This window comes from Schistocerca americana, chromosome 3 (genome assembly GCF_021461395.2).
Source record: "Schistocerca americana isolate TAMUIC-IGC-003095 chromosome 3, iqSchAmer2.1, whole genome shotgun sequence".
NCBI lineage: Eukaryota > Metazoa > Arthropoda > Insecta > Orthoptera > Acrididae > Schistocerca > Schistocerca americana.
In genome coordinates this window covers 960,453,040-960,468,124 of record NC_060121.1, presented here as the reverse complement: position 1 = coordinate 960,468,124, position 15,085 = coordinate 960,453,040, and the positions used below count along the sequence as shown (strand labels likewise).

At 43.8% G+C, this 15,085-nt stretch overlaps 1 protein-coding gene across 1 annotated transcript in view; it reads right to left on the bottom strand.

Moving 5' to 3' along the window:
* Nucleotides 1-15,085, bottom strand: part of LOC124606579 (aminopeptidase N-like) — a 143,070-nt gene that overhangs the window by 46,126 nt on the left and 81,859 nt on the right. Inside the window, exons 8-11 of the mRNA XM_047138564.1 lie at nt 13,836-14,019; nt 13,591-13,747; nt 6,884-6,965; nt 672-852 (exon numbers count right to left, since the gene is read on the bottom strand). Of these exons, the coding sequence (XP_046994520.1) occupies nt 672-852; nt 6,884-6,965; nt 13,591-13,747; nt 13,836-14,019 (604 nt within the window). The remainder of the gene's footprint in view (nt 1-671; nt 853-6,883; nt 6,966-13,590; nt 13,748-13,835; nt 14,020-15,085) is intronic.

Here is a 15,085-nt window from a genome sequence, read left to right as displayed (position 1 = left end):
AAGTATCCTAAAATAACTAGCTTGCAAATCATGTTTTGTACTTTATAGACGGTTGAGACTATGTTGTGTTTTAATTCTTTTTATGTATCAGTCTTTTCTATGCTTTTTATTTTGAGTTGTACTTTTTTTGTTTTACTCGATGAACAACTTGTATCGAACATTTACTGATATTTAGGTGATTTATGCTTAATATGTAAATTATTGACAATTACAAGTCACTCCTGGGATAAAGCGCTCTTTTATGGACATAACGTCAAATACTGCAGAACATACTGTACTCAGCTTAATAAAGTCCGAGAATTTTTTAAGAAAGCAAATGCGGAAAAAAAGTTGGAGGTACCAGCTACATTCTTTTCCACATTCCGACATTCTAAGCACTACACTACTGTAGAGCCTTGCAGCTTACGCCTCGAAACTTCAACTGCCGTTACGCTTTTAGCGACACGTTTTGGAGTGGTCCTCAATACTCGAAGCAGCCTGTTTTCAGAGGACATACCTAGTAGTATAAAAGCTTTCAAACATGTTTTCCCCCACTTCTTAGAACACGATATTACCACGGAAGTCGATAGACGTCCCCGACAGTCGAGAATGAATATACAGAAGTAGTGACGATACGTAGAAGTGTTATCGAGGTGAATCCAGCGTCTCCCGAGGTGGGAAAGTCGAAGCACCTGTGATATGACAGCTGAACCGTCGGTGTAGTTCCTGGAGACGGAGATGAAAGGGAAGCCACCCTGTCGCACCCAGGGCAGCATGACCTCTTCTAGGTAGGTTCCCTCGGGCAGGTAAGAATCAGGCGTCACGTAATCCAGGGTCCTCAACAGGAGGTCGTCCGTCGCCGCGCTGAACATGCTATGGACAGATCACATTACATTACAGCAGATTCACTACTGCTCGTGAGGTGACAGCAGAGCTAGTTACATTTCCACGGTGTTCTATATGAATCAAACACATGTTAAGAACCTAAACATAACAGTGTGTGACGCTTGAAGGATAAGCATTATTTCCATGCACTGACCTATGTCAAGTGCTAACACGTTATGTGAACGTATTACCCGTTGCATTTCGTCACGGCATCTTAGGTCAGCATATTCTGTTTAACGATTTTTCTGACGTTTTGCTGGTATCAGTGTCTGGCATTGTCAAGGATTCACCCTTCATTGCTGGTGACGGACATTGGCCGAAGACCACGAGACGAACAACAGGCAATACATCAGTAAGTTGCCACGAAAGCTTCATCATTGTAGATTAGTATTTCGAGGACGGGTTACGACAGGTGGTTTCAGTGTAACCTTACAGCGTTTTGAAAGGTTAACTTTAATTATAATCACCCTGTATGTATTTCACATGCCGCGCCAGCTTGCATTAAATTACAACTAACATTACGACGTCTGGCAACTCGAGACACTACCATCACTGCAACACACGCGTCGCATTTTGAAGAGTAATATTTCTAAATTTTTGCGTTAAATAATTAGATGCTATCTACAGCACACTAAAGAACATCGGAAAGAGTTTTATCTCAACAGCTCTGCTTTTTTTTTTTTAAATTTCTAGTTACTCAAGATTCTCACTGGTCACAGGTGCTGCGAAGTACACGTTTCGTTTGTCGATAATACTTAATTCTGTAACCAAATTTTGTACTACTGTACAGACAATCATTACTTAGTGATTGCGCCAAGTTCTTTGTTTACACTTCATCATAAAATTTATGCTCTGTGACTGAAGCAAAAAATTATTTTCATTGTACGTCAGCAAGTCATTTTAAACGATGCTCTGTTACTCTATTACAAAACTGATTACAGCGAATGCTGAGTGCTGAGGTGCCTGTCGGGCGGTTTTAGAATGTTTTTCACCTGACAGAGTATTTATTTAGTTAGTTTAAAACTAAGACCATTATTTTGTCATGGCGCTATGCAAGCAAATGATTTAAGACGTGTACTGTCCAACGAACAAGAGAAAAATGAATGCATATGAACCTAGCGGCAGTTACTGAAACTCGTAGGCGATGGTGGGGGAAGCAACATCATGCAAGAAAAACGTCTTTTAAATTTCGTAACTTACGCATAAGCTGCTGTGTGTGCAGTATAGTGTCTCCACGGGTAAGATAACCTACGTGAGTGGTGGTGAGGGCATGCACATGTAAGTAATTCATGTCTGTGCAAAGGTAGGTCAAAATTATTGTGGGCCACCTGCATCTGCTCACTCCTGATGTCTTCTCCGAAGGCGATGCCGTCATCCAGAAGGAGAACTGTCCTTGTGACAAGGCGAGAATCGTGTTGTAAACGTTTGATGAGAGTGTTGGCGAACTTTGGTAGATGCCTTGGCCTCCTTACTGGTCTGCTCTGAACTGAAGGAACACGCCTGCGACGCTATCGTTCACCAGCTTGGCGCCCACAGACCAGAGGTCCGAATTTTACGAGAATTACGTGACTTGTGAATACGACCTCTTGGTTCAAATGGGTCTGAGCACTATGGGACTTAACATCTGAGGTCATCAGTCCACTACACTTAGAACTACTTAAACCTAACTAACCTAAGGACATCAGACACATCCATGCCCGAGGCAGGATTCGAACCTGCGACTATAACAGCTGCGCGGTTCCAAACTGAAGTGCATAGAACCGCTCGGCCACAGCGGCCGGCAACACGAACTCTTGCTCATCAGGTGGGCCGTGGGTTTGCATATTAGATTGATGCTGGATCTATCACCCCAGTTCATACAAAATGATAGATTACCCCTTGAGGCAAGCATGACACATAGAAATAAACTGTCACGCGCGTCGAAAAACGTTATTTCATAAGTTTCTGAACTCGCCAGGTACATCGTCTACTGCTTGTGGTTGGAGGACCTGAGCATTTCAGTTGGATAATTTACTTTAATGGTTGCTCTCTTTGATCTCACAAATTAATGTTTATTCAAACAATGTGTAAAATTACTCAAAACACATAAACACGGAGCGAGGTGGCGCAGTGGTTATCACACTGGACTCGCATTCGGGAGGACGACGGTTCAATCCCACGTCCGGTCATCCTGATTAGGTTTTCCGTGATTTCCCTAAATCTCTTCAGGCAAATGCCGGGATGGTCCCTTTGAAAAGAACACGCCCGACTTCCTTACCTGTCCTTCCCTAATCCGATGAAACCGATGTCCTCGCAGTTTGGCCTCCTCCCGCAAAACAACCCAACCCAACATAAACATCGAGGTTATGAAACAATCTGAGAGCGAATTTACACAACTAAAATAGAACAATGGTAAGGTAAGTGAATGTTTGTTAGGGTCGCCATCAGCATGATACTGGACAATTACGATTGAGATGGTGCCCACACACGTAAAGGACACAAATTACATTTTCCCCCATGATTGCAAAACAGTATGAATCCGAACTGAGCACACAACAGATCGATAAATAAAGGAAGAACCACAAAGAAATATCACCAGGCGCGTGGGCTCCAATGAATTAAGTCGATAACGAAACAAAACGAGTTGTTACGGAAAAGATTCCTTTTGAAGCAAGAATTACACTCCTGGAAATGGAAAAAAGAACACATTGACACCGGTGTGTCAGACCCACCATACTTGCTCCGGACACTGCGAGAGGGCTGTACAAGCAATGATCACACGCACGGCACAGCGGACACACCAGGAACCGCGGTGTTGGCCGTCGAATGGCGCTAGCTGCGCAGCATTTGTGCACCGCCGCCGTCAGTGTCAGCCAGTTTGCCGTGGCATACGGAGCTCCATCGCAGTCTTTAACACTGGTAGCATGCCGCGACAGCGTAGACGTGAACCGTATGTGCAGTTGACGGACTTTGAGCGAGGGCGTATAGTGGGCATGCGGGAGGCCGGGTGGACGTACCGCCGAATTGCTCAACACGTGGGGCGTGAGGTCTCCACAGTACATCGATGTTGTCGCCAGTGGTCGGCGGAAGGTGCACGTGCCCGTCGACCTGGGACCGGACCGCAGCGACGCACGGATGCACGCCAAGACCGTAGGATCCTACGCAGTGCCGTAGGGGACCGCACCGCCACTTCCCAGCATATTAGGGACACTGTTGCTCCTGGGGTATCGGCGAGGACCATTCGCAACCGTCTCCATGAAGCTGGGCTACGGTCCCGCACACCGTTAGGCCGTCTTCCGCTCACGCCCCAACATCGTGCAGCCCGCCTCCAGTGGTGTCGCGACAGGCGTGAATGGAGGGACGAATGGAGACGTGTCGTCTTCAGCGATGAGAGTCGCTTCTGCCTTGATGCCAATGATGGTCGTATGCGTGTTTGGCGCCGTGCAGGTGAGCGCCACAATCAGGACTGCATACGACCGAGGCACACAGGGCCAACACCCGGCATCATGGTGTGGGGAGCGATCTCCTACACTGGCCGTACACCACTGGTGATCGTCGAGGGGACACTGAATAGTGCACGGTACATCCAAACCGTCATCGAACCCATCGTTCTACCATTCCTAGACCGGCAAGGGAACTTGCTGTTCCAACAGGACAATGCACGTCCGCATGTATCCCGTGCCACCCAACGTGCTCTAGAAGGTGTAAGTCAACTACCCTGGCCAGCAAGATCTCCGGATCTGTCCCCCATTGAGCATGTTTGGGACTGGATGAAGCGTCGTCTCACGCGGTCTGCACGTCCAGCACGAACGCTGGTCCAACTGAGGCGCCAGGTGGAAATGGCATGGCAAGCCGTTCCACAGGACTACATCCAGCATCTCTACGATCGTCTCCATTGCTGCGAAAGGTGGATATACACTGTACTTGTGCCGACATTGTGCATGCTCTGTTGCCTGTGTCTATGTGCCTGTGGTTCTGTCAGTGTGATCATGTGATGTATCTGACCCCAGGAATGTGTCAATAAAGTTTCCCCTTCCTGGGACAATGAATTCACGGTGTTCTTATTTCAATTTCCAGGAGTGTAGATTGCAGGAAAACTTGTATACTAGTGTGTGAGACGGGTAGACAGAGTTATGGAAACTAAATATAGAAACCGGGATGAAGTTCGTTTCTGCTCACTATATCGCCGATTGCCAAAGGCGGGAGCGCGCATTGCAAATGCGGTCTACCGTGATTGTCGGCGGGCGAGGTTGCTGCGGCAAGTCGCGGTGCGCCGAGATAACTGTTGTTGGGGCTGAGCCGACGTGATGTGACTGCGAATCAAGGATCTCATCACGCTCCTCATTACTGATCGTGGATATGAGTAAGTTCACAGTGAAACTTCGAAGACTTGCAGAATCCTGAAGTCAATGAAAAACACGTATGATGGCGTAGTTCAGAGTAAAACCACAAAGTAGAAGTTCGGATTAGAATCGCGAATGCCTCTCTCAGTTTTGGTAGCTTTCCTTCAGACCTCAGAAAAGCACCCTGCACAGTCATTTGTAGCCAGTCCAAGAAAGGGACTAGGTGCTCTTCCAGTCAGAATCAGGAAGTCCCTTCACAGGCTCCCAACGTAAAGTTAAAGATGTGCCCGCCAAAGACATACTTGTGTATGGAAACAGGAAACGAGTGCCTCCCTATCTTACGTCTAGACTTGATAGTCGGAAATTCTGAAAATTTTGTTGGGCTTCGCACGGTACTCTCACGACAGAAGGAAGTTCCAAAAATTTGGAGACACGAATGACTGCATATTTTGCTTGAGGAAAAGTGTCTGGAGACCGCACACAGAAGGACAATGGGAAGTTGACAGCTAAGACCTCTACTCGAAGTTTACTAAGAAGTAGGGTTCTTCTATAGAGGACACCAGTCTTCCTTCCCACTGCTCATTGGCCAAGGAAGTTGGGCCAGGGGATAATCTCTGCCCGCCGCTATGGCCGAGTGGGTCTAGGCGCTTCAGTCCGGAACCGCGCTGCTGCTACAGTCACAGGTTCGAATCCTACCTCGGGCATAGATGTGTGTGTCGTCCTCAGGTTAGTTAGGTTTAAGTAGTTCTACGTCTAGGGGACTGATTACCTCAGATGTTAAGTCCCATAGTCCTTAAAGCCATTTGATCCATTTGATAATCCCTGAAAGGCTCGTCCGACTGTCCATGCCCTCCGCTAGCGTAGGCCTACAGTCTGAGTGACCGGTAGCTCTTACAGAGCGTGCGAAAATTCCACCTGTTCTTGACCCAGCGAAGAGGAACTGCCCTGGTCAATACCAGAAGCATTATTGGAGAAACTACCATAGGAATGAAATGTTAGATTACATACAGAGGAGTGGCTTACCAACACTGCTAAACGACACCCCTTAACCACTCATGTAATCGGTGAGCAACACACTAAAAACCGAATCGTAAAGTAAATGAAGCAAGGGAATCTCGTAGGTAATTCAGCATGCAAATAGGATAAAATGTGAGGAGAGAGGCATGAAAATGGTTGCCACTTCGCAATGTCTGGTGTTATATGCCTCCAAAAATCTCCCAAGGACTTTTCAAATGCGTGCCACGCAGATCGATGTTGTATTGCGTTACAAAAGTCGAACATCACGATATCAAGTAGGTGCTGATAAACGTTTTGTCTCATCTGTGCACAGAGGTAGATATTTGATTCGAGTTTTGCCGCAAAGACGCCCTTGTACACTGAATGAAGTAGCTAAAGAGCTAAACTAAAGTACAATAAAATATGTAAACAAACAGTTTTCAAAGTTTCTGCGTACACACGACCCCTGAAGTGGACATACTCATTAAATCACAATACAGTGTAAACGTACTAGTATTAGCCACTTTACAGGACTTCACAATTAAAGAAATGAAACCAAGTGAATCTAGAAAAGTAGAATATAGAATAACTATTAGGGCTACATCACGTCCGTAATTTTGTAATGCACATTTTTTTTTGAAAAAGGTTATGTTATATCCAGGGTCAAGAAAATTTATTACCAATTTTTGAGTGGTACTTACTTGTTTCTGAGGTAGTTGGAGAGGCCTCTGAAGAACGCATCAGATCCCATGACGTTCTCTATCATCCAGATTATTGATGCACCTGCCACAAACACAGATTATGTTTCGATGGAACAGCGTACATTGTCAGCAAAAATCAACTAAGGCAGCATGGTCAACAATTCTTAATTAAGCTATAATTACTGCATGTGCTGTAAACGCCTCAAGAACAGTTCATATTGTTCATAGTGTAGATCCACCATTTCGTTCTAATGTGATAATCTTCATTACAGGTTTATATTTCAGTTGCACACAAATCTACACAGCCACCTGCTACTGTCACATCGCCGGCCGGGGTGACCGATCGGTTCTAGGCGCAACAGTCTGGAACCGCGCGACCGCTACGGTCGCAGGTTCGAATCCTGCCTCAGGCATGGATGTGTGTGATGCCCTTAGTTAGGTTTAAGTAGTTCTAAGTTCTAGGGGACTGATGACCTCAAACGTTAAGTCCCATAGTGCTGAGAGCCATTTTTGCACTGTCACATTTTTAAAGCCAGCGAGACAGTGGCGCCATCCAGCCACCTATCATCAGCTCCAACGGCAATCCGCATGTGTGTCATTTAAGCCGACATCCGGAATATTCGGAAATTTCAGCTCAGATTTTCAGGTCGGAGATCACAACGGCATATCATGCAACGAAAAGTCAACAATATTCATGAACAATCTCACATAATAGAAAACACATCGGATAAGACGGAACGCAATTTTTATTTTCAGAATGGTTGACTACATCAGAGCGAGGTCTTCGATCAACACCGCCAAGCGGTAGTTCGTACTAGATTATTATTTGCAACAAGGTCGGAGGTGTTCATACCACAGTTGCGGACTAAGGTCGACTTGCCTCTCAGTTTCAGCACATTTCTTAGACATGTCACGGAAATTTTTTAATGCTTACGTGCTGGTACAGCTACTTCTCTTTTTTCCAAAGGCTTCTTTAATTTGCCTGTAGGCGTTGTCTAGCTTTCTCCTAGTTATACATGGTTCTATAGACTTACATTTCTCCTGCAGCCATAGGGAAGAGTTGAAAAGTGGAAGGACTTTGCAAGGGAAATGAAACAAATACTGTAGGTAGGGAATATGGTGCAGATGAGATAGGAGATACGATAATGCGAGAAAAATTTGACAAAGCACTGAAAGCCCTAAGACGAAATAAGGCGCCTGGAGTAGGCGACATTCCCCCAGAACTGCTGATATCCTTGGGAGAGTCAGCCATGACCAAACCATTCCTCTTGATGTAGAGGCTATATGAGACAGGAAAATAATCTCAGACTTCAAGAATCTAATAATAACAGTTCCAAAGAAAGTAAGTCCTGACATGTGTGGATATTACAAAACTGTTAGTTTATTAAGTCACGTTTGCAAAATATTGACACGAATTATTTACAAAAGAAAGGAAAAAACTGGTATAAGTCGACTGCAGGGAAGATCATTGCGGAGTTCTGGAGAAATATTGGAATACGTGAGGCAACACTGACCCTATGACTTACCTTAGGTTAATGAAAGGTAAACCTACATTTATAGCATCTGTAAACGTACAGAAAACTTTTGACACTGTTTGACTTGAATGCATTCGTCAAATTTCTGTAAGCAGCAGGGGTAAAATACGGGGAACGAAAGGTTATTTATAACGTGTACAGAAACCAAAGGGCAGTTATAACAGTCGTACAGCATGAAAAGGAAGCAGTGGTTCAGAAGGGAGTGAGACAAGGTTGTAACCTATCCCAACAGTTATTCAGTCTGTACAGTAAAGAAGCTGTGAAGCAAAGCAAGGAGAAATTGAAAGTGAATTGTAGTTCAGGGAGAAGAAAAAAAAACTTTGAGGCTTGCTGATATCATTGCAATTTTGTCAGAGACAGCAAAGGACTTGGAAGTGCAGTTGAACGGAATGAGCAGTGTCTTGAAAGATGTAAACATTAACAAAAGCATGATGATTATCTTCTCCGTAATGTAAAAACATTCACTAAGATTCACGAAGATCATCACCAAGTGTATAGTAAAACAACGAATCTTAATCAAGGGGGCAAACAAGCTGGATATAGAATTATTATCCATGTAGTCACGTCTCCTTGCCCGTAATGCTTAGTGACAAAAGGTAGATTTTAAAATGTCATTCTAACATGTATACAACTGCAAGACTATCACACTTGAGTAACAGAAATCATGAAAACAAGCATTCCTACTTAAATTCCACTTCTGTATTGAAGCTGCAGAACTAATGCAAGATAAGATGTAGGAGAGGCACCTAGTAGGACAGTAATGCACCTGCACTCACAAGACAGCAGTTATACACTCTTTTTGGTGCGTGACATGATCAGAATAACAAATGCAGAGGAAGCAACAGTGCTCTTAGACAAATATGTCCTTCACTTTACCCTCGCACTGCTGTATCACAGTAATGCAAATTAGTAGTACGCGTAAACAATTGAAAATGATGTTCTCAAACAATAGTGTTGCTCTCAATCATCCACTGGCTACACACAGTTGACAGAGTATCTCTTTGTAGCATGATGTCTTTGTTATCGGATGACATGTTTACGGCAGGCTCACTGTGAAATGGTGGACAGGTCACACAGACCTTGTCAGTTCACTTTCATAAACAAAAACGGATAGTCCTACCTTTAAATTAATTAACAAAGCAGTAAAATAGTAATTTATTAACGGATGACACAGTATCACTCGGAACTTATATTATCAACTTCTGCACAAGTAAAAATGTGTATCTAATCAGGATCCCTAATTATAACAAAATTTTGACATCACCAGTTTTGTCGAAGGTTGCCATCAACAGATGAGGTACAAATATTCACAAAAAGTGTCGTCCAACGAAAAAGGATATTGTTTTGTATACATGAACACTATTGTCAACTTTCAAGCTTTGGATAAACCTTTTTGCAAATATTCATACCACATCTGTCAAGCAATAATTTGACCGAACTGACGATGTTGTCATTTTATAGTCATTACTGATACTGAATTAATAAAAATATTAATAATATTTTAGGCACTGAAGGGACTTAATCGCATGTGAGTGACGTTCAAAATTTTTAAAATAAATAAAAAATTATATCAATACTTGTCGACACTTTCTTGAGTAATTACGTGATCGTCAACATGCAGTGTGGTGTTCATGTACTGTTGGCCTCCTAATTCGATTCTCGTAGTGTATTTCGATGAACGCCGTTTTCCAATCTACTGGCGATTATTATGCATTGTATTGTTCCGAAAGTAATGGAAATAAAAGGCTGTAGTCTGTAACTTTCGTGCAAGCGGGTGAAGAAGCATGATAACCAAACCAAGAGATAATCCATAGGACGCTCTATACTTATTTCTAACCACATTCATTAATTTTACGTGCACTCAGGAGATCCATAGTGCGCTATAGGTCTTTACAAACGTCGTGGCAACTGACTCATCTGTCGCGAGGTTACACCGATGTGTTTGAGACATGCAAGCTCAGTGCTTACTAGGCACTGTATTGCTGCTCGAGGAAAGTCTTCGCTGCCAATTGTCGCATTCGCAAGTCTGCCTATCCTGTGTGTGGAAATACTACAATGCAATGGCTGGATTGCATAAGGAAGAATGATAGGTACTTTCCTGCATAATAGGAGATTTTTCGTCTGTCTCCAGGGCAAGAAGAGCAGGTGGAGATATCAGAGGAATGGCCTACCTCAGGGAAGCGTCCTCGCTCCAGCTCTGTATAATATATATACAGATGACCAACCAGTGCCAAACATCACGCGCCAATTTATGTGTGACGATGACACTGCAGTTGCAGCCCAAGGTAACAATTTTATGGATGTAGAGGAGAAATTAACCAGTACCTTGGAAGCTCTCTCCCAGTATTATGAGGCAAACCACCTAAGCCGAACCCTTCCAAGACGCAGGTCTGTGCATTACATTTAAAGAACAGGGAGGCAAATCGTGAATTAAATGTAATATGGAGAGGCGAACGTCTCGAGCATTGTAAAACGCCCACATATCTTGGTGTCACGTTGGATCGCACACTGACCTACAAACATCATTGTAATGCTACAAGGGAAAAAGTCTCAACTAGAAACAACATCATCAGGAAACTAACCAGCGGATCCTGGGATGCAAACCCAAAAGTCCTGAGAACTTCAGCCCTTGCGTTCAGTGTGGCAGCCGCGGAATACGCCTCTCCAGTATGGTCTGCATCAACACACGCGAGAAAAGTTGATGTCGCGGTGAATGAAATGGCACGGATTGTTACCGGATGCTTGAGGCCAACCCCAGTGCACAAGATGTACTTAATGATGGGGATTGTACCGCCCAACATACGACGTGACATCACTGCCGAAGCCTAAAAAACCAAGCAAGAAAAAGACATGCGTCACCCTTTATATGGACACCAGCCTGCTGTCCGACGGCTTTGTTCGAGGAAGAGTTTCCTGTCACGTACCCGAGCCCTGGAAGGGTCGGCGCAGAGAATCGTCTGAAAAGGTGAGAAATCGACCTGAGAAACCCACATAAAGATGTAAGAGAAGAACTGCCGCCTGGTGGAGACGTACCATACACAGTCTGGAGAACCCTAAACCGTATGAGGGCAGAAGTGCCAAAGTGCAAGACAAACCTGCAGCAGTGGGGTTTCCTAAAAGAGAATGAGAACACTCTCTGTCTGTGTGGTTCTGTCCAGTATCCTCAACACCTGCTTATCTGTCCATATTTAGACCAGCCCTGCACAATGAATGGCTTATGGGAGGCAAATGACAAGGCCATATTGGCTGCTGATTTTTGGAAGTGTGAAGTCTAGTTCCGGACACGGAAAGTAAGTATAAGGAAGAACAGAACACTTCCTGCTTGACATGTATAGATAACACATGCTGCAGTTGTGGACATATCTGCCACTATGTACAATTTGTTTTAATAGTCATCAGATAATTTCGAGTAAATTGAAATTCACTTTTATAAATTTCCATTCCAACTCATGAACCATGGACCTTGCCTTGGTGGGGAGGCTTGCGTGCCTCAACGAAACAGATATTAGTACCGTAGGTGCAACCACAACGGAGGGGTATCTGTTGAGAGGCCAGTCAAACGTGTGGTTCCTGAAGAGGGGCAGCAGCCTTTTCAATAGTTGCAGGGGCAACAGTCTGGATGATTGACTGATCTGGCCATGTAACACTAACCAAAATGGCCTTGCTGTTCTGGTACCGCGAACGGCTGAAAGCAAGGGGAAACTACAGCCGTAATTTTTCCCGAGGGCATGCAGCTTTACTGTATGATTAAATAATGATGGCGTCCTCTTGGGTAAAATATTCCGGAGGTAAAATTGTCCCCCATTCGGATCTCCGGGTGGGGACTACTCAAGATGACGTCGTTATCAGGAGAAAGAATACTGGCATTCTACGGATCGGAGCGTGGAATGTCAGATCCCTTTATCGAGCAGGTAGGTTAGAAAATTTAAAAAGGGAAATGGATAGGTTAAAGTTAGATACAGTGGGAATTAGTGAAGTTCGGTGGCAGGAGGAACAAGACTTTTGGTCAGGTGAATACAGGGTTATAAACACAAAATCAAATAGGGGTAATGCAGGAGTAGGTTTAATAATGAATAAAAAAAATAGGAGTGTGGTTAAGCTACTATACACAGCATAGTGAACGCATTATTGTGACCAAGATAGGCACGAGGCCCACACCTACTACAGTAGTACAAGTTTATATGCCAACTAGCTCTGCAGATGACGATGAAATTGATGAAATGTATGATGAGATAAAAGAAATTATTCGGGTAGTGGAGGGAGACGAAAATTTTATAGTCATGGGTGACTGGAATTAGAGAGTAGGAAAAGGGAGAGAAGGAAACATAGTAGGTGAATATGGACTGGGGCTAGGAAATGAAAGAGGAAGCCGCCTGGTAGAATTTTGCGCAGAGCATAACTTAATCATAGCTAACACTTGGTTCAAAAATCATGAAAGAAGGTTGTATACGTGGAAGAACCCTGGAGATACTAAAAGGTATCAGATAGATTATATAATGGTAAGACAGAGATTTAGGAACCAGGTTTTAAATTGTAAGACATTTCCAGGGGCAGATGTGGACTATGACCACAATCTATTGGTTATCAACTGTAGATTAAAACTGAAGAAACTGCAAAAAGGTGGGCATTTCAGGAGATGGGACCTGGATAAACTGACTAAACCAGAGGTTGTACAGAGTTTCAGGGAGAGCGTAAGGGAACAATTGACAGAAATGGGGGAAAGAAATACAGTAGAAGAAGAATAGGTAGCTTTGAGGGATGAAGTAATGAAGGCAGCAGAGGATCAAGCAGGTAAATAGACGAGGGATAGTAGAAACCCTTGGGTAACAGAAGAAATATTGAATTTAATTGATTAAAGGAGAAAATATAAAAATGCAGTAAATGAAGCAGGCAAAAAGGAATACAAACGTCTCAAAAATGATATCGACAGGAAGTGCAAAATGGCTAAGCAGGGATGGCTAGAGGACAAATGTAGGGATGTAGAGGCTTATCTCACTAGGGGTAAGATAGATACTGCCTACAGGAAAATTAAAGAGACCTTTGGAGAAAGGAGAACCACTTGCACGAAATTTCAATTTACTCAAAATGAAGAAAAATCAAAGCTATATTTTCCTCGAAATTTTGAAGCAGTGTGAAAGGAAAAGATAAAATCTAACGAGCTGTACTGCTTACCCTTCTGGTAAATGTTGTAATCCATGAAGGCCTGGTCAGCTGTGATGTTGGGGTTCTTGGTGAGTGGGTACTCTTCGCCGCTGACGTCGGCCGTCATGGCGGTCTGCAGCAGAGTGGTCACCGCGAAAACCTCGCGCTGGCGCCACGTGGGCTCCACCTGCGCACACAGACACACGTTAACACTCTCTGCGACCGCTGTGAAAACACGCGTCGTGAGAGCTCAACCGCAGCGCGTGGGAACTCACCACATCGGTAGCGATCCACTGGAAGTAGGTGGCGAAGCCCTCGTTGAGCCAGAGGACGTTCCACCAGTCGCAGGTGACCAGGTCTCCGAACCACTGGTGGGCCACCTCGTGCTGGATGGTGCCCAGAGATTGCTCCTTGGTCGCCTCCGACGTGTAGTTCTCCAGCACCAGGAGGCTGCCCTGCCTACAGAAGGCACCGCATTGTCGTCCACTGTACCGCCAACGCTCACAGGGTGTCAGCACCTACATCTGTCTACATGTGCGTCTAAGTGTACATCCATGTACTGACCAGGGTGGAGGGAACATAGTGTAGAGGCGAATGTTCTACCTATAGGATAGTGTACCTACGAACACGTGATAACATATTGTACATTACAGACATAAATATTCAGAAAACGTGAAAACTATGGCAAAACGAAAATGCATATTTGTTACCGTTTGGAAACGATACTGCGTATAATGCCTGTAAAATTTCAGAAACAGTTACATGAAAATAACTGAGTTTTGTGAAAATGCCTTTGTTTGTATCTGCCAATCATCTTGAATCAGTTAGCACTATTAGTCAGACTGTAATCTGTTACAGTTCAGCTGTACACGTGGAATATTAAAATCTCTAAATAATGTTTACATTTCAAGAGGAAACCGAAAGAAATCGTGTTTAGTAACTACAGCAGTCGAAAACACTCTAAGAAAAGAAGGCACTGCAGCATGAATTTCGACTCAAACAATGTTCAGTCTGAATCAAAAATTCAAGTAAATGACTTTCGTTACTAATAAGCTCATAAGTGTTTCACACTGAGCAAAATGTGAAGTACGAAGTTACACAAGCCACCAGTTATGGATTTTGATTCCATTCCTCACTAGGCAGTGACACTGCTAAAGTTAGGCTATACTTTAGTTGATGTCAAGTATCTAAGAAACGGGAGACTTCCCATGACAGTTCCAGACTAACATTATCATCTCATTAGCGAAGAAGGCATGTGCACACATATATGGAGAGTACCAGACGATAATCGTCTAGCAAATCATAATTTGCTGTCCAAAATACACACAAGAATAGGTAGAGAAAAAGATTAGGTAATAGCCGAAGAACACTTTCATTACTTTAGAAGAGAAGTCCTCTGGCGTATCTGTGACCATGTTTGGTCATAATAAACTTTGTTTTTGTCACCAAAATATTTATTTTATATTTCATTCGTTATGATCGTTTCGATATCGTGTCCACCATACCTGTGGTACAAAATTATAAC